The sequence below is a fragment of the Diorhabda sublineata genome, chromosome 2 (genome assembly GCF_026230105.1).
Source record: "Diorhabda sublineata isolate icDioSubl1.1 chromosome 2, icDioSubl1.1, whole genome shotgun sequence".
Classification (NCBI taxonomy): domain Eukaryota; kingdom Metazoa; phylum Arthropoda; class Insecta; order Coleoptera; family Chrysomelidae; genus Diorhabda; species Diorhabda sublineata.
This window is the reverse complement of record NC_079475.1, coordinates 3890517-3912097: the sequence shown is the minus strand read 5'-3', so window position 1 is coordinate 3912097 and position 21581 is coordinate 3890517. Positions and strand designations below refer to the sequence as shown.

Genomic DNA, 21581 nt, shown 5'->3' with positions numbered 1-21581 from the left:
TTTCAGGGCTTCAAATATTCACTCATTCACGAACATTTATTGATAACTTTTTTCCAAATAATCGAAAGTTATATTTTTTTCATAATGTACACAGAAAATGAACAAAATAAGAAAAAAATTTATTTAAAAAATGTTGATTTATCATGTTTCTACATGGGGCGAGGGGCGGGGGTAGGTTGTTTGAAAAGCAGATGAAATGTGAACATTTATTCTGAATATTTGGCACACCCCACCTAACCTTACCTTACCTAACATAACCAATATAGGATTTAATTTTTTTTATTCCCATATTTTTTTCATAAATCCGCCGTAAAAACGAAGATTTCAAAAAAAAATCATCGACATCGAAAGATTTTTCGATTTTCCAAGTTCTAAAGCCACATCTTTTACTGGAAATTGACTCATCCATAGTTGTTATTTCTTCATTTGACCCAGATGTGTATGTATGGTTCATAATATCAATTTATTATATCATTATCACATAAACCAGATTAATCTGTATTGTTTAGCTGGAGAATCTTAATTAGTGGTCGTTTCCAATTCCCGAAGAAAATTATGCGATCCCTGTTGTGATAAAATCTAGTTTTTGAAGGCAACGTAAGGGAACAATAATATCAGATATTGATAACTTCTCAAAATAAATGCTGAATAAATAAAAGAACGAAATGTTGCTATATCTTATAATAATTTTGAGTCGGGAAGATTAAACCAAGGTATATTGAAATGAAAATCACACTCTTTCGCCATATTCAATGATAGAGGAAAGAGTAAAGAGACTTTAAATGAGTATTGATTGGGAACTTGTTAATGTATTAAATAAATTTTTCCAATAATCGTGATTTTCCATATTGAAATTTGTCATTTATTTTCGCAATAATATAATATTTTGAATGATATTTCTTACACAGTAGTTGTTTTCAAATTCAAATCATTCCATAAGGAAATTTTATATTTTTACAACATGAACCGTGAAACAAGTCCTGTTTTATTATTTCAATGTAATCAAAAATCTGCTGGAAGCGCCGGCTGAGGATTTCGTGGAACTGAGGCGGAAACCACTTGAAATTATTTTCCTGATTGTTTTTATATATTCAGCGGTGATTTGTTTACATTGTTTTAAAAACCAATTCCTAAAAAGGCCTTTCCATTTATTTGTTTGCTTTGTTAATTTCTAGAATTATTCGAGAATTTTCTTCCAGGTAGATAAGTATGTGATTGTTTAACATCGAGAAGTCAGTAAACAATTGAATTTAATAGTGAACTTAACAGTAAATAGTAACAAGTGAATTCAAATAATTCATATAAGTAGTGAACAGTTAATTATATTTGATTGTAAGTATATATTATAAATAGTGTCTAGTGTAGGTGTGTGAATCAAGAGTGAATTGAGTATAAGAGTGCGTATAAGCTTACCCCACCATTGAAAATAGTTTAAATAAATGAGAAAAACTTCACATTGGTGTTCAGGTATGGAGTATGGTGTATAAATAGTGACGTAAACATAATAACACACATGCATTCGATGAATTTATGGGTGCCTACGAAGGTACCGGTAAAGGTAGATATAGAGTCACTACAGAGGAACAATGGAAATTTTTCACTCTGCCTGAAAATTATTCGCTGGCTTGCAACATCCCTGCCCGTATGAGGAACCCACAAGGGCTGGCAACCGTCTTTCGGAAGAAGTTTGATTAATTAGAAAAAGTTGTAGAGCAGATCCCAGCCCCCCCCCCCCGGCAAGACTGCGAAACAAAAACAATTCGTGGTCCTCTACCTGATGATCCAAAATGAATTTCAAGATCACAACACAAAAATTTGGGAAATGCTCCAAAGCCTCCTCGTTGGAAGCCAACGTTAAGAAACATTAATTTTCTTCAATTTATTATTTCTTAGACCTTTTGATATATTAATGCATCTAAATATAAAATTCATAGCTCTATTTTGTGAATTCTAATAAATCTAATTGATTACCGCTATATATTTGAGATGTGGGAACCAGAGAAAAAATTAATTTTTCTTATTGGAACAAAGTTCTATGTTGATAATATCCCTATTTTGATATTAATGATAAAGGTGATCTATAGATCAATATAAATAAGCAAATTGTCAGTGTCAATATCATATTTCGATAAAGACTTAACGAAAAGTCGAAACGTCAGAATTTATCTTTCTTTTAAAAACTATCAAAATAAAATAATTCCAAAACAGAACAGACCTCATATCAAGAACATTTAGATGCATATCAATTTGTAGCTATACATTCCGTCATCAGCACCCAATGCCCTGTTATTTTCATGAAGTCGAGAAGTGCAAGTCTGGGTTCAGTTGCCGATTTAGACATGGAATCCCAGCTTTAAATGATTTCCAGGAATAACTTACATCTATGGAGAGGTAATGTTGAGAATTCGTCTACAATATAAATCATGCAGCAGGTCCTGTTGGATTATTTCATTCCAATCGAAAATCTGGTGGAGATTTTAATATTGATTTTCTAAATGTGTTTATACATAAAGCGGCGATTTTTTATATTATTGTAGCAATTCTTAAGAAGGATTTTCCATTTATTTGTTTGTTCGTTTACTTCTGGTATAAACACGTGTACGTTTAGCAGCGATAAGTCAGTATATAAGTGATCATACTGAACTAAATAGTAACTAGTAACCGGTTAATTCTAATAAATTAAACAAGTAGTGAACAGTTGATTATTTTAAATAGTGAATTATTATGACTATTTCCTTCGAAAAATTTAAGCCAACCAAAAAGCTGTAATATTTTAGGTTTACCTAGCAACGATCAAATTTCAGCGATAATACTGCACTAGTGCAAATTATCGATAATTTGCACTAGTGCCAAATTTTCGTCTAGGATTAATAAACATCATTAGGTTTTAATTTTATATTTTAAGAAAAGGAACAATTATTGTTTATTTTAAATTAAATTTTTCTCAGGAAATAGTCTGCCAAAATGCCCTCTCGTGCATGTCAAATTGTCTCATAATTTCCTCTCGTGCGCATTCGCGTACTCGAGAAAATTAAATTATCGACAATTTGACATGCACTCGGGACATTAATATTGAATAGAGTTTAGTGTAAGTGTGTAAATAATTTGAGTAAGTTAAAGACATTGTTTATAAACTCACCCTACCGTTAGAAATAATTTGAATAAATAAGAAAATCACAATATATTACAATTTTTATCATAGAATAAAAAAACCTATAATTTCATATCACAAATTCTATGATAACTTTTAGGTGAGGTCTGATAATTCCATTAACAAGAATCCCGAAATATCACCATCTACTACTGATCTAATTTCTATAATTTCTTCAGAGATTGACTGTTGAAACCATTTCTTTCGACGGAAAAAACTTCCATCGTTCTCTTCGTATCATGTGGTCGTTGTCACCATCGATTGTCGGCCGACGTATTGACCATAATTGGAACGATGGTTTAGGGAGCGACCTGAAATTGAAAAATTATTTCAAAAAATGTAAGAATAGATTATACGAATTGTATAGAGTGAAAAATGGAGAGGCATACATTATAAAATTTCACAGTTCTTTTACTGGTTCGATTGAGCAACATGTCCACCTTAGTTTCTACTTTTCTACTTCTCAATTCCTTCCACTTTTCTGAGTAATGTTCTTATTTCTGTTTATACCCCTCTCTAAAATTGTATACATGTCCTTTCATCTGGTCTTTTTAATATAAATTATTTGCTTAGTTTTTAGGGAATGGAAAATAACATTATTGTAAAATGAAGTTAGTGTAGAATTGAAATTGCAATTAGTATTGTTACGAACAAGTTTGCGAAATTCCGACCCTGCTTGGCTACAACGGAATTTTAAATTTCGGCGAAGGTGCATATTTTTTTATACATTGCAGAGTTCGTTTGATCTCGAGTTTTTTATACCAAGATGTTTATTTACATTGTTTGTTCTGAATAATTTCTAGGAATGTCTATTTTTTTTCTATTTCTAGCGCAGTTAGTTCAATCTATAATAAATAGTCGTAGTGAACAAAATATCAAAGAATTTGAATAAATTATTTGAGTTATATTCAAGTGAATCATCATAAGTTCACTGAAGCATATAGTGTGTAAATAAATTAAGAACGTAAAATATAGTGTTTATTAACTCACCCCACGAATAGAAAGAGTTCAAATAAATAAGAAAAACATTGTAGTATTTTGTTCTAAATAATAAAGTTCTTGAAAACAGGTCATCAGTAAATTGAATGTCAAGTGGCGCAGTCAGAATCAAGAGGATAATGGATGTTCGAGCTAATGGAAAGAATCTGTGTTCTTGTACTGTAAGTGTTTTTATGTCTTATAGTGGTCATTCCTGCTTTTCTGATATATCTGACGATTCTGATTCAAATTCGATCCCTGCAAATATTCTATTATTATTATTATTATTATATTATTCCAGAATACACAGGAAATAATGATGGGTTTATTAAAATTTGTGATGAATTAGTCAAAAAATTTTTTAATATGATACATTTAGAGAATATTCAAAATTAGTGTTTGATGTCCAGCATCATAGCGAAAGTAAAATTGGAGCAGCTATGAATATTTCTTTTTCTAACATAAAAACTTGAAAAACCATTGAAGGTACACCTTTTAATACTTATGCTGTTGAAAAATTAACACATTCAGCACAAAACTTTCAGAAATAAAACGGAATAAAATTTCGGAATTTATAATAGAATTCAACATTGAATCTTTAAGTCCTAATCACATTACACATTCAAATATTAATGAATATAACAATGTGAGTAATTATTCAATAGAATTCGAATACTGCTTCAAATGTTCCAACAAATGATTTTCAGGTTCATATGAACCAAAATAATAATCAAAAAACATTCTTCCACATACAAGTAAAAAATATTTTTCCACATACAAGTCTCCAGAATTATTAACTTAAAGTGATAATATAACTTTTGAAATAAGATTGTACATAGACAACAACCTCCAAGGCCTAGACCAGTTCAGATCTTTCAAGTAACAAATCGTAATCTATCATTAAACAACTTCAATTTCTCATAATTTCTGAGATACTGACCCCGGAACCAAATCAGACATAATAAAATTGTACAACAATAATTTAAAAAGTATCTTTCCACAATATGAGCGTAAAATTTGAATCGATAACGGTAGCAGAAGATCTTCTGTGACACATTTTATAATCGAAAAACATCTGAAGAAATTTCTCATTCCAAATCATTTCATTTAAAATCTGCTTTAGGTAGTAGCCAATAAAACTACTGCACCGTTATTCCTATTCCCAAAAAATTTAATTATAGGAAACTACTCAATTTAGAGTATCGTGTGTTCACATTTCACGATCATTTTGATTTAGTGTCTCCTAGTTGCGAGAAAGGGACTAAAAAAATATTGAAATTGAATTAATTTGAAATTAAATCCATCAGAATTTGATTTGAAAATAGATATAAGGCTTTTTATTAATGTTGAGATGCTCGATGAATACGAACAAACTCTCAACACTAAATATGTATACTGAAAATATTGGATTAGATATTTCATATGCATATGAATACCTAATGAATGAAGAATAGAAATATCTATATTAAACTTGTTCAAAACTTTAGAGGTATTTTTGTATTAGCTCACTAGTAAAATAAAACATAGCATTGGAACTTGTATTGTATCAGGCATAGATTGAAAAGCGAATTTTAAAAATGTTGAATGGAAATATTATTATACCTTCTAATTCTCACTGGTCCAGCAAAATTTGGATGGTACCAAAAAAGTTACTTCTCAGAAGCCAAAACTAGGACTTGTTGTTTACCTATAGGAAACTAAATGCTATCACATTATACATTACAGATATTACAACGTTACCAAACAACCTTGGACGTTATTATTTCTCGCGTTTAGTTTCCATCATATCGAGATAGCCGAAGAAGGTAATCCAGAAACAGCCATTATTCTAGAAAATGGACACCACGAATAAGTGGGAATGCGCATAGGTTTCAAAGGGGCACCCGTAACCTTCCAAAGAGTAATTGATAGAAAATTTGGGAGTATAATAAAATGAGAAATGTTTGGTGTACCTTGATGATATGATTGTGTTCAGTACGGTAACCCCTCAAGCACTTAAAAAAATTTTTGGTAGGAAGAGTCTAATTTTAAATTGAAAATTGATAAATGCGAATGCGAAAAATCAAAGCCAGTTCAAATTTTGACAAAACAAAACAATGATTTCTCGGACTTAGTAAAAGACTCAGATTGTATCTAATGGTTTGAAAAGTGTAAAAATATGTTGATAAATTAGCCAAATACTTCAATATATAAATTTTGCAAAGCCTTTCAAACTAAGATGAGAGTAATATCGTTTTAATCACTGATATAAAGTCCATAGAAATAGGCTTTGACCTCCCTGTTGTTTATCTAAGCAGAATCCTTGATTAGTCGGAATGTAATTATTCTGTAATCGAACAAGAACTCCTTTTAAATGCCTGGGCGACTAAATACTTCCACAGTACCATAAACTACTCCAATGGTTATTCTAACTGAAAGATATAAGTTCCAAACTTGTAAGGCGGCGCTTGAAACTTGCAAAATAAGATTACCACATTGTACACAAAAAAGGATTATCGAATAAAAATAATAATTCCTTATTCCAAATTTACATAAATATTTACAGGAGTCTCAGGACTTCAGAATTTTATTATATTATTTGTATAAATTTTATAGATTATTTCAAGATTGTTTCGATCGGCAATAGTTAAACCAAATAACAATACTCAAAATATTGAAGATAATGATGAGGACCATACAAGAACTAAGCAATTTTAAACAAAATACTATTAGTTTTGTAGAATATATAAAAGAGTGAACTGTCTTACAGTGAACCACTAATTTTCATTATTGGCGTATCGGCCACAATTTTGAAATAAAAACTTCTGAGGAGGGTTTTATTAATTGTTTGGTTTATTGGGATTATATTAATATCTAATTCACTTCCAAAAGCTTCGAACACATATACTGATAATTTAAACAATATGTCGTGTGTTTCATTGAGTACTATACTGTAGACAAACTGAACCATTTAGTACACAGTGAACAGACATTATAACTAATGGAAAAAAAGAAACAAAATCAAATATTTAGGGTGGTGCAACGTTGTCATTGAAGTCTCGTCGAGTTTAGAAATGCAAGACCCATTAGTAAAAGATGGATGCATGCAAATGCTTCGATATTAGTACGGTTGAACTACAACGCTTAGGTGATCTTAGTAAAAGTTGTGGATGTCCAATGCGACATGATATCAGTCATTCAAATACGGCAATTTTGTTCTTCGATCAAGAAATGGGTATTCTAATATTATTACTCTTGGCGATTTCGTATTTTTCTGCGATCTATGTTACACCAAAAACTTGTAGGCACACCAAACACGTGTTCAATTGAGGATGTTCCCTTATCGCTTAACGGTTAAATAAGCAAGATTCGTCATTTATTCTGCTATTAGACATGTTAGATCAAATACATCTCTCATTTTTTTTTCGGAAAGTATTGAAGAATATCAGACGATTTATACATTTACTTTCACTGAAGTAACCCTGACCTAACTGACTGCCACAAATAACCTCAAAAAATCAAATACTCCAGTGCTAGCAAAATTCCAGAGAATTGTGCCGGATAATTTACTTGGAATCCGCAAAAAAAATAGTGCTCCGCACACCATCTCAGTATAAACTGAATGGTAACAACCAAAAATGATGTTATTCGAGGTTCAACACATGTTCTTAATGTCGAATTCACACGTATCAAGTAGCTAAAGCAAGTTACATAAGCCAGTAACTGAAATTTAAGTCCGTTTTTTAGCGAGTGTCTACATTTTGATAAGTATTCCGGATTAGTTGTCATGGAATTAAACATGGCTGAGAAAATAAGTGCAGCAATACGGCATGGTATCTTGAACATATGTGGTGACTTATCAGAAACACTTGCAGAAGAAATGATAAAAATAAAAATAAGCGTTGTTGGTTACAAAAATGGATGAGTCGAAGAGATATATATTGTGCTTCTTCTACTTTGTTAAGAGAATTAGCAGCTGAAGACGCACCAGAATATAGAAATTGGTTGAGGATGAGTAGAAGAAGAACGGTTTGAAATACTACTGGCTCGAATTGCTGCTCAGATTACGTAAAAACGCTTGGATGAAACTGGAAATTACATTTTTTGATTTGGCCACAGGAAATGGTTGTAGAACGCTGCAGAGGTTATTTCGTGTGTCAAAAGCCTGCAACGTTTCGGTACTTCTCGGTACGTATATTGAATATTCCTATTGTATTTCAGGTGCCTGAATCCCAAGAAGAATGGGATATTATTGAGAAGGTATTTCGTTTAAAATGGAACTTTCCCAAATATTACGGTGCGATTGATGATGATGAACATGTGACAATTCAGGCACCAGCAAATTGTTGAAGGGAATCTTTCAATTAAAAGGGTTCCATCAGCATTATTCTCTTAGCTGTAGTGGATGATGATTATTGTTTGCGCTATATCAATGTTGAATGTTCTCGAAGACAATCCGATGATGGAGTTTTCCAACAGTCGTCTTTATTTCAGGCCCTAGGGAATGGTTTATTGCCAGATGGTGGCTTCATTATTGGTGACGATGCATTTTCGCTAAAAATGTATTTGATAAAACTATATTCAAAAGTAACACTTTCGGAAGAGCAGAAAGTTTTTGATTACCGCCTTTATCAGGCAAGAAGGACAGCTGAGAATGCTTTAGGAATTCTAGTTAGCAGATTTCGTGTTTTTGAAAAGCCTTTAGCATGCTTACCAGAAACTGTTGATGAAATTATGAAAACGTGGGATGTAGAAAAGAATCATGTGGTCTATGACCGCCACGTCTTTAAATAGATTTGAGCAGATAATTGGCTTTTCACGATTCGAAGACAAATCTACTCGACAAGAGAGAAGGAAGAATGACAAATGAGCGGCAATTGGGGAAATCGTTGATAAATACAAGAAGTGTTCTCAACGGTACGAAACCATTAAAATTAGTGAGCAGCCAGTTTATAAAATCAAAATTAAAAAATTTGGGCAACCGCAGACGTGAAAACAACAACAACGTATCGTGTTTTATCAGATTTGGTTGAACCATACCATGGCGCCTGGCGCTGCAAAACAACAGACATTCTTTTAATAAGCATCCCTCTTGCAAATTACTTGTTAGCCTGATACATCATTGCAGCTTAGTGTAATTTCCAGGCCTCCAGAATAATCAATGTTTGCGTTTACCAAAGGCCTAGCGATTGGTTCATACATTCCTAAAAACAGAACGGTTTACGTACCTACGTAATACGATGATGATAAAAAACTACTTGTTGGCCATTTAGACATTTCCTGAACATGGTTGATATTAGTATTCTCCTCTCATTTGCGTTATACATAGGAAAAATCCTCATTTTCACAAGAAAAATAGATCACTTCGTCGTTCATTTCTTCTACTGCTGGAGGAGAGCCTTACCAAAAGCAATATGGAAAAATGAGGCAAATTCAAGTTTCATAAATTATGTGTAACAAGCGCTTCACAAGATTGTGGCGTTTTATCCGAGATACCTGCCCCACCTGCAACAAGATGCAGGTAAGGCAGGTATTAGAAAACGAGGGAGGTGTTACCAGTGTCCACGTTACTGTGACAAAAATTTAACACTAGATGTGGTATTTACAAAAAGTTTGTATGTGCAATTACAATAATTTGTTAGATTTACGAATAGTTCAGTTTTCTTTTTTTTTTTAATGTAAGGTGTCTATTTTTTGGCTGTGTTAAGTTTCTTCAGAGTTTCAATTATATGTTAATACGTCTTATATTCGCTCTGCCTTATTATTTCATATTGTTCTATATTTCTTATAGGGTTCTTAAGGGCATCTACTTTAATTTTATAAGGTCCGGCATTCAAAGGTTGAAGCAAACGGAAACGAAGATATATCAAATTATTCACTGTGTATTGTGGTTCACTAAAAACAGCAAGTTGAGCTGTATCAACAATTTTAGTGGTCTCATCAGCAGCCAGTGAAAAGTTTGTGAATTCCTTAATTTTCTCCAAATTTTGAGATAAATCACTTATTTTTGAAGCAAAAGTATTTCTTGAGAACGGAATATTTTGAATTATTGTCTTTTGAGATAGAAAGGAAACATCGGCATACATACATCGCAACAGCGACATACAGTCTTTAATGAAATCACCTTCAGCTTTGATCTTTCCGCGATTTCTAATACAATAATAATTCTTGATTTCGGAGTATCTTCGTTCTCTGTATTAGCTTTAGTGAACATCGATTGTTGAAGATTGGATTTTATAGATGACAATGTGTCGGTTATTGATTTTGATTTTTCAGTGTTACAATCGAATTTTGACTTATGATTCGTATCATAGTGTCTCTTCAAATTGAACTCCTCACAAACAGCAACTATTCGATTATAAATCAAATACAGTGGTTTACCTTTCCATTATATGAAAAATATGCAATTTTTCATTTAGACTGAAAAACACTGCACTCACTATCAACTTGCTATTGAGAGATGGCGATACCGTCTTTATCTATTGCTTGTCTAGGCACGCGCTGCCCTTCAAATTACTTATAAACATGTAGACTTGGAAGTACGAGTATTTAAAACATCCGTAAAGAAATCAATCAAGTCTAAATGCTCTAAAAAACATAAGTCTTCTTTCTGAGATACATTATATATCTCTCAGCATAAGAAATATTAAGAAATTAAGATTTCTGATGTCGGAATGAACGGCTATTCTATATGGCAATTCTATTGCTAAAGTTTATATCAATATTTCACTTCATAACGTAAAAATGGTTACTGCTGAAATGAGACTACTGGGAAACAGTTTTTTAATTATGCAAGAAAAGAACTCCAAAATTGAAGAGCTTAAAAATTTCTTTCACCCTACAATCTTTGTTCACCCGATCTTATTTAAATGGTCGCTCTGTTGCACAACATTATTGTATTTTATATAAAAAAGTTAATGGCTTTGTAAAGAGTATAAAAAATAAGAGAGAATGAATATATAAGACAGAAGGATTCATTTATCTTCTACAAATCCAAATTAAATTTTGATATGATAAAAAGCGCCAGTGAATCAAGGACTAGGAAACCACAAAGTGAAATGGAACTCATTCCAACGACAGGCGAAATAAATTATTTGATATTATCTTTAGCGGCAGTTATCAATTCAAATGAATTGAAAGAGGGATTGAATGGTAAAGTTTAGGTTAACTTTTGTCAGTTAACTTTGCTATATATTATGGTATTCAATAAAAAAAGTCTTGGAGACCTTCAAAGAACAGAAATTGCTGAATACAAAACAATTCAAACAATAAACAAAAATTCTTGTAGTGCCCTATGAAAACTTCAAAAGTAAGTTTCTAGAAGCAAACTAAATAAAATCTCTTCCATCTTATTATCTATCAAGGTCTGAGATGCCATTGACGTTCTACTAACCTTTAGGAATGAGGCTAAAATTTTCCCTTCCAACAACTATTTATTTGCTGTTCCTTCCAGAAGGCTGGGATACTATGAGGCAAACAAAATTTTAAAACAATATTGTAATAACAGTATACATCATGGTAAATTCAGTGCTACCAAATTACACAAACACTTATGCTTATGTACAAATAATGTAATGGCTCAAGTAGTAACAGATGTTTTAGAATTAACGAAACCATCTTTTCCATCTAGCATACCAAGTAGCATACCCAGCAGTAAAGTTCTAAACCACCCCGATGGGTAGATGATAGCAGTGAGTCTAAGGCAGAGATAACTCATTTGACAACCTCTGAAAAAACAGAGATCTGTCTCTAATCATAGAAGAAAATGAGAATTTAGTTGTTACCACATGTAGCAATGTTGTTTCTTCCATTCAACGTCCAACAACCATTCTCACTCCTACTATAAATGATTATGTGACTCCCATCCATTGAAAAATGTTTCGTAACTCCCACTGACACAGTTCTGCGACTTATTTCATTAGGTTGGAAGCAGAATATGGGCGACTCTTAAGAGAACTATGTTAAAGAAATGTTTAAGAGACCATTTCAATAGAGGGAAAATCCCTGACATAATTCAAGAAAAGAAAATATCTGATGAACTAAAATCTGTATCCTTTTCTATTAAACAAATTCAGGCCTGGATAAGAGAAGAAATAAAACAAAAACAGAGAGATGTGTATTTTAAAATGTATTCAAAAACTTATTGTATTGAAAATTATAATACGATATGGTAATATACGGGACATAATAAGGGACAATCTGCCCCCCTTTCCAAGAGGCAAGAGCGGAAAATCATCATAGAAATACAGAAACATGAGATCCTTTAAAATATATTTTGGCTAAAATGTATTATCTGGATTTTAGTATTAGTATAATTGATATTAATTTTTTAACCACATTTTAAGCAAATTATTTTTAAATAGAACATTTTTAAAGTGAAAACTTTCTTTTTCAATGCAAATACAAGTACGATAATATAGGCAGTAATCAAAGAGTGATAAAATAGCTTTTACTAATTTTCTTTTCTTTGTAATTGAAAATAGAAAATAATAGTGTCATAGCAATATGAATTTACATTGTGGTATGATTGAAATTAATATTTTTTGCTAGACTTCACAGTCAATAATATCGGTTACAGGACGTAGAATACAAAATAGTCTTAATGCTAGAAAAAACCATAAATTGAATGTTCACTATAAATGATGAGTTTTCCCCGTAGTAACGTGATCCGTGATTAACTCTTCTATACAGTTTGGTCATATAACCTTTAACAACGCTTTAAGTTAAGAGTGACAGTGTCAGTAGTTTAAAACACTTCTTCCTTATAGTTCACTGACTTCTTCTAAGCGTTTCCGTTTACTGCATTCTATTTGTCATAGATTTTGTTTGCTGTTTGTTAATCCGTGAGCGTTCTATTATGATATTGAATGCATTTATAAAAGTGGCGGAAAAAAGAAACGAGAGAATAAACGGAGGGATGAAATATCAACTACGTGATCGTTCTAACTTAATATTAGCATGGCTGCACAAACCAAGGACAGATAAAAATGAAGGTAAGTACAATAGTATAGGCCTACATAAAAAAAAATTGTTATAGGCCTACATATTATTTTGCTAGTCTTCAGAAAGACAACACGCAAATGCATAAAATAAAATAAATATTAATTTGGTAGTAGAGGCTACTACAAATTGAATACTTTTGTAATACTTTTGTTTGATTGCAGCTTAATTTTGACGAACGGTTCAATACTCTCTATGAAGTTTGGACCCCGGAGGCAACATTCAAGTTCTCCGGAAGTGGAACTAGAAATCTCAGGTTTCAACTCAGTTGGCTGCACAGATGGAAATGGCTTGCACACTCAAGACAAGAAGACGGTGCATTCTGAAAATTTTATTTTCGCCTGATGGAGAGGAAGTAGGATGTCAGCCTCTAGGGCAACTGTTAAAAAAAATATAACAGGTAGAAGAACGCCATTGAGGGCTTCAATCATCATGAGAGGAACGAATGCCATAAGAAATGTGCCCAGCAGTCAATCACCTGTCAACAGATTGCAAATAAAAAGCAAGATCCGGTTCCTTTACAAGTAAACTCAGGGTTAAAAAAACAGATGGAGGAGAACAGGGAAAAATAAAACCTATTATTGAAACTGTGTGCGGACGCTAATATATTCCACTAAGAGGGCACCGAGACCATGGACCAATCGACCTAATCAGAGAACCAATTGAAAATGATGGTAATTTTAGAGCCCTGCTTCATTTCAGGGTAAACAATGGGGATGAAACTCTAGAAACTATTTGCAAATATGCTCCAAAAATGCCATGTATATTAGTCCCCATAATCAAAATGTGTTGATTTCTTGCTGTAATGACTTTATTGTAAAACAAATTGTCAGCAAAGTCAATCTGGCTAAGTGTTTCACAGTACTTGCAGACTAGCCAATAGATATTGCAGGAATATAGCAAATGTCCGTGTTGTCAGATACATTGAGACCGAGACTGAGAAGATCAGGGAGGATTCTATACAGTTCGTTTTAATAAAAGACGCTACTTGAAGGGGACTAGCTGAAGATATCTGCAATACTCTTTCCAAACTACGACTTACGACGGAGCCAGCGCTATGAGTGATGATTTTAATGGCGTCCAAGCTGTCATCAGGAAATCATTTCCCTTAGCTTTGTACATGCACTGCAGTTCCCAAGTACTGAATTTGGCTGTTTCAAATGCATGTGATATCAAAAGCATCAGAAATTGTTTGGGTATCATCAATAGCTCTTACACCTTCCACGCATCACCCAAAAGATTAAACGTCCTTCAAGAATTAATCCAGTCAAAGGTACTCGAAAGTAACAAGACGTGGCTCAAAGCTGTATGCCCCACAAGATGGTTTGAGCGTCATGACTGTGTCTCTGTTTTTATGGATTTGTATGATGCAGTAATTGACAGTCTTTAAAATCTCCCAATAGCCTGATCATGAAGCTGCCTCTAATGCTAATCTACTGCTATGTTCAATTCAGAGCTCAGAGTTCATTGTATCAGTTCATGTTGTGAAAATAATATTTAGTATCAGTGCACCCTTGAGCCGATTTTTGCAGTCAGAACATTTGCACTTGGCAAATGCAATGGGATACGCTTCTGCAGTTGAAGAGAGACTATTGACACTGAGAGATCATGCAGAAGACGAGTTCAAAAAAATATATGAGCAAGTACAGGCAAAGGCTTATAGCCTTGACATTGAATTGCGTATCCTACGTCTAGCAGGTCTACCAACTTTAAGGTACAATGTGGAAACCAGAAACCCTGAAGTTTATTACAGAATAGATGTATTCATACCATTCTTGAATGGATTTATCCAACAACTGAAATCTCGTTACATTGAACACAAGGGCATTTTGAAATCTTTTCAATACCTATTACCAACAATAGATAAATTGGCATTACTTGAAGAGGAGGAGAAGAAAGTGAAACAACTTGTTGCCAAGTATGCCACAGATATCGATTGCAGTGATGATGCTACATTAGGTAAAATTTCGGTATGGTATATGTACGTCAATCAACAGGAAAAATACACGAAATGTGCTGTTGAAGCGCTAAATATGAGTGACAAAACTACTCTACAAGTAGTCCATAATTTACTCAAAATATTTGCCACGCTACCAGTAACGACTGCTAAAAGTAAAAGGTTAGAAAGACTGAAATCCTACCTCAGAAACATAATGTAAGACACGCTTAAATGGTCAAGCTTTGCTCAATGTCCATCGTGAGATTGTTATCACACCAACTGATATGCTGGATAAGTTTTCTTTAAAGCCACAGAATGGATTTTGCTTTGTAGCAGTGGAGAAGACAAGTGATTTTAACTTGCAAAAATGTACCTATTATTATGTAATGAATAGTGAAACAGACTTTTGGAATTAATTTGAAACTATTAATCTTTTTTTACTGGCTCTGAGACCCCCCATTTCAAAATCCTGGCTACGCTACTGGTTCTTATTCAATATTTTCAAAAATCTGAACAGCTCTTATCAGATGAATTAATTGCTACAATTAGCTCCGCCTTCATAAATACAGGTGTGCATCTGCTTCTAACATTTGTTCATGTATAAGATTATTTTTTCTACAAAGGCATTTCATTAAAGTTTGCTTGGACAATAAGAAGCAAGCTTAAATACTCGTATATTTGGTAGATCGGCTGTGCTCTTCTCAAAAATCATCTTCCACTTAAAACCAACATCGATTTCTTTCTGTTCTGTTAAATATTTCAATATGAAGCTGATCCACAATTCTAGTTAAATATTCAAAATTCAAATCATGGTTTAAGCTCATTAATTTAATAATTGATAGCTGTTTGAAGGAATTCATTCAGATCAACTCTTATAGCCGCTTGCTATCACTAAGTTTCCTTGAAGCTTTTGATGCAAAGGACCCATAAAGCTTATCATTTACCCTGATTTCTAGCTGCTGCTTGACCAACGATTAAATAATAAATTTCACCCGCTGTTGTTCCTTTATTTTGCCTTCAACGACCACGGACACATTACTGACAAAGTGTAGAACTATTGTGAGTTCATTTACTTCAATACTTCCAATAGAGTTGTCTTCTAACGAAAATAAAAAATTTCCGAATGTTTATGGTTTTTTTCTGATCCTTATAGCTATACTATACGTCATATTCAAATAAATTTTTCAAAGAATCCCGCCTAATAACAAATGACGAAAAATATGAATACATTTTTAGCACTACTGCTTCAACATCAACTTCTAGCTTGTCAATAGCATGGTGGAAACCATTATGAATAACATGGCATGAACAGATTGCTTTTAACAAGTTTGGATTTTTATCTTTCAACAAAGTGAATGCTGACCGGTTGAAGCTAAAACTTGGCGTGAACTTAGATTATGTTTTGTCAAGCAACAATTAATAATGGTATCAGAGGTTTCATGAGGTGGTTCTGTAAAGTCAAGCAGTTTGTTGCAATTCCCCTTTTCTTTAGTGAAATATTGCACCCACACTGAATGAAACTTTATATTTCCTTCATTCGAAGAGTCACTAATAAAGAGAAGAAACTATTCCTAATATCATTAAACACAGATTTCGGATACATTGGGCACAGTACAATTTTTACAATTACGAGATTGAATACGGATGAAACTAGTATTTTTTAAGAATCCTGCGAATACTTATCTCTGATATTCTCAAATCCCTTTCCGCATCAGTTAATGAATTTTCAGGATACGCTCTGAAGTATCCCAAGACTGTAATTTCATTGGCTTCATTGTCTACGACAGGTTTCAATTTGCTGCACGGTGCAACAAACTGACCGTGGGTTTTACAATTATGAATGAGCCGCGTAAGTGTATCAGGGGTGGGTCGTGGTCTATCCGTATATCGTAAACGGAAAGTATCGCAGACACGTTTAATAACCCATCACATTCATCATATCAATGGAGATTCAAGTTTCTACAAAAACCGTTGATTTGAGATATATGAATCTACTCACGAAGTGCCCTTAATTTAGAGCGTAGAATCTAAAAATCCAAAAATATAAATTTGTGTCAAGGTTCTCACATATTTTGAAACCTGTAAGTGTTATTTGATCAAATCTCAAAAATATTGGACCTCAATTACTCAAATGTTATTTTTTTTGTGGAGACTGCATGTGTCCAAAAATTTGAAAATGTGAAATAATTAAAAAATCGTGGACTTTAGGCATACTATATATATATATATATATATATATATATATATATATATATATATATATATATATATATATATATATATATATATATATTGAAATTTTGAAAATTTAAAACCATAGCATTCCGTTTAAAATCACAAAGTTTGGGTCTAATTTCGGTATAGAAAGTAAAGAAAGCTGAAATTATTTTAGCCGAAACGAGCATTTCGGAAAAGCATGCAAGCAAATTTTCAAGACACTCGTCGCAGTACTTTCCCATATACATATCGATTCAGCTCGTCGTGTACATACCTTGTGACAATACTAAAATTAAAAACATGTTCCTAAAATTCATCTTCAAATGAGAATCTCTCTTTGATTTTATTTTTTGTTAATCTGATGCTACTAAACTAGCCGACTTATGAGATTGATTTGTTGTGTTGTTTTCTGGAAGTTCATAAAAAAAATGCTTGTGTCATTAATTATAAATTTTTTTGAATGTAATAATTGTGCAATCAATTTCTTAATAGTTTCCTGTTTGTAACGTTATTACTACTTGTGTGTAGCGTTGCAAGGCGTTCGGGATAAAGTCGGACATAAGTAGGCTCGTATGTGTAATGTATGTATGTATGTGCCATACGATTATGATGCCATCATAAAATTTATAAATAACCCAGATAGCAGATCTTCATTTCAAAATAATACCGGTTGTTATACTCAATGGCAAACAATTTCTCAAGTCCTCAAGTTTCGGGACTTGATGCAAAAAATTCTAAAGTAAGTAGATGACGTGAACATAAGAAATGGGCAGGGAAAAAATTCTTATACGACCCCTCGTTTCTGGGTTATAGGCTTTCAAAGCTGCAAAATCAGGACTTTCAATATTCAAGTATCTTAAATTTTACAAATTATACATTCGAACATAATGAAGATTTAATGGATGATTACGTTCGTCTATGTAGTGTATTTGACGTAATAGTAATTCTTCTGTCTGAAAGCGAGTGGCGGCTATGCCCAATGGTTGACAAACTGTAACTTTTACAGGGACAACCGGTACAATCTAAAGATAACAAAAATTAATTTTTCAATCGATTTTTAACAAAAAGATTCTCTTTGTTGAACTCGACAAAATTTATGGTTTAGAAGGTATGCAGATTTTTACATAGTTCTACATGCTCTGGAAACGGTTCGCCATAAAGAGACAGTCTGAAAAAAATTATCATAAATTGTAATTATTCCTTGAACATACTTAGAGGAGGTATTGAAACACAATTAAACATTTAAAAAATTTGCTACAATTTATCAAATCAAAACAAAGAAAAAACTATAATAAATGTGCGAAGTGAGCACCTTGCACACACACTTCCGGAGTCTACGGTGGATATTACTCTGAACATGGAAGAGCATTCAATGATTCTCTCTTATACCGTCACAATGGAAGTGTATTCTATCGACATCCCCGACCAATCCACCTAATAGGAAAAATGTTATTAACATGATTCCTCACTTCATTCAGGAAGTGAGAAGGGGCTCCCTCGTGAATTAGCCAAATGTATCTGCGTTTATTTAGAGTAATATAAATAAAATGGGTGTGAAATAATTTTGGGGAAATTCTAAGATCACTGACCATTCAGGCTACGAGTATTATCAAAAAATATTGACCCACTAAATTATTTACTACTGTTGCTGCTCACACATGAATACAAAATAGATGTTGATTTTTTATTTGAATTTTACCGTGAGGATTTTCATCTGACCATAAATATGAATTATGCGAGTTAATAAAACCTGCTTCATCAATGAACTGTTTTTCTGAACGGTTTTCTCCTTTTTCGATCGAGTTGAAAAATTGTACCTTTTTGTTGAGAAATCTTTTGGAAAATTCATTTTTACTATCTTCAAATTATACAGGTTGTCCCTGTGAAAGTTACAGATTATTAACCATTGGGCATGAGTCGCCCATGGCCATAGTAATATCTACATATATGTAATCATCCATTTAAAACTCATAATGGTCGAATCTATAATTTGGAAAATATACTTAAAATATGAGTTCTGATTTCGTAACTCTAAAGGTCTATAATTCAGAAACGAGAGGCTGTGTGAGAAAATTTTCTTGTGTCACAGCATTATTTTAACGAAATCTACTCACTCCCGAATTTTTACATCAAGTTCCGAAACATAAAAAAAATAAAAATACTACTTTAACTGAATATTTCCTTCAATTTAAGTGAAATCGACCATATATATATATATATATATATATATATATATATATATATATATATATATATATATATATATATATATATATATATTTCCTCTTTCTGATTTCTTGGGTTCGTACGTTATTTGGATACAATAATGAAACTTCAATAAAATATTACTTTTTAAGTATAATTCAACGTTTCGCTCCTTCCCTAGGAACATTTTCAAAAGAATTTTGTAAATTTGATCAATTAGTTTATTTCAATCTACTTGGTATAATATCGTTTTATTGAAATTTCGAGGTATATACACTGATTCTAATACTATGTTTTCAATAATGTTTTTAAGATATCCACTAATATGTTTTATCTATTCTACAAATATTTTATTCATCAAATATTAATTATTCCTTTGAAAATGCTTCCAGGGAAGGAGCTAAACGTAACGTTAAATTATACATAAAAATGTGTATTTAACATACATACATAATTGTATCCAAACAACTTACGAACCCAAGAAATTAGAAAGAGGAAAAAATAAATTGAAATGGTTCAATGGTTGAAGAAATCTAGAATATATATATATATATATATATATATATATATATATATATATATATATATATATATATATATATATTTAAGCTGTTAATTCTTGTGAAAACATCAAATTCATGGGTTTTAAAATAGAATGTTGAATTTTATATATACTAAAATTTATATTATGAATAAGTAATACAAACCAGATAACTTCACGACTCGTTCACTATTGTTCACCCGGGACCATCTCGAAAATGGTAGTACCGATGTCTGGATTTCACCGGAAGAGTTGCTTGGGGTTTGCTCTATAAAATTGTAACAATAATTTGAACAATCTTAACAAAAAATAGTCAATTATGTCAAATGAATTTAAGTAGGTCAGAAAAATTTTAAGAAAGCTATTCACAAAATATAGTATAAAATTAAATTATAATCTGATTATATCAAGAGAATTTACTTTAAGAAGTGCAGAAGAGTGCAAGTTTGAGGCTTAAGCAGAATTTTTGAGAGATTGGAAGATCATAATTAGGAAAGAGCCGAAGCGTTGGAGCTAGGGGAGCAGGAAAAAGTTTGCATTATGAACCATATAAATTATAAAACCTTTGATTTTTTGGTGAGTTTTGGATGTGTTATATTAATTTCATGATACTATTTAAAAATCAACTATTGATCTAATTTAAGATAAACTTATGATAATTTCTCACAACAATAATCGAACCCACCGGTAGTACCATAAATGGAGTGGTGGTCAACATTCATCAAAAATTCCACAAATAAAATAGTGATAAGAATATTCGAAGCCAAAAAATTCAGACATACTTATTTCTAATTTTGTATTATGGGATGTATAGAATAAGGTTTCGGATTTTGATTCAATTTATGAATCCAAATATTGCAATAAATTTGAACCATCAAAGTAATGTATTGTACAGAGAAGTTGAGTTGAGAATGAGACACTGATAGACAACAGAGCAAAACGAGTAGAGGAAATGGACAGTACAATAGTAAAAGAAGTGAGAAGAGGACACAATAAATATGGAATAGAAACAGTACATATGAAATGAAGTTGCGGTGAGTAAGCATTTGAAAAATTAATTGGAAATCATGAGAACAAGGTAAATGAGAAGAGAAAATTGAAGAATATGTGAAGAAAAATGAAATCAATAACGAAGAATTTTACATAATGTCAATGATTTTGAAATTATGAATATATGAATTCAGAAAAAGAGTAGAAAATGATCTGAACGAATAAAATATGGAAAAATTGGTAAATAAGATTTTGAAAGTTAGAAAAAATTTGCCAGATGAAATACTAGGATAACAGAGAAGGAGCATGTATGAAATATGTACAAGTATGAAGATAGAACAAAAAACTATGACCAAAACAATAGTCAAGATAATCATGGAACAACGCTAGAATATGAGAATGATTGAACTGAAAAGAAAACATAATAATTGAGATTTAGAAAGGAAATAAAAGGGAGGGAGAGGGGATAATGAAAATTTTCAATAAGAGGAGGGATTTTTTTTCCTCTGCAGGGTCGGGGTTGTGGTGGTAGCGTTCAACTTAAGAGTGAAGATCTGTTGTAGCCAAAGCATTCGAATCGA

General features: G+C 32.2%; 1 protein-coding gene across 4 annotated transcripts in view; it reads right to left on the bottom strand.

The window, feature by feature from the left end:
- Window positions 1-3166: 3166 nt before the first annotated feature.
- Window positions 3167-21581, bottom strand: part of LOC130453367 (mesotocin receptor-like) — a 178759-nt gene continuing 160344 nt past the window's right edge. For 3 of the 4 annotated variants that reach the window (XM_056793072.1, XM_056793071.1, XM_056793070.1), the window contains 2 exons: window positions 20177-20278; window positions 3167-3462 (listed from right to left, as the gene is read on the bottom strand). In XM_056793072.1, the coding sequence (XP_056649050.1) occupies window positions 3389-3462; window positions 20177-20278 (176 nt within the window). In that variant the 3' untranslated portion in view covers window positions 3167-3388. The remainder of the gene's footprint in view (window positions 3463-20176; window positions 20279-21581) is intronic. The other variant, XM_056793073.1, reaches the window with a different exon arrangement.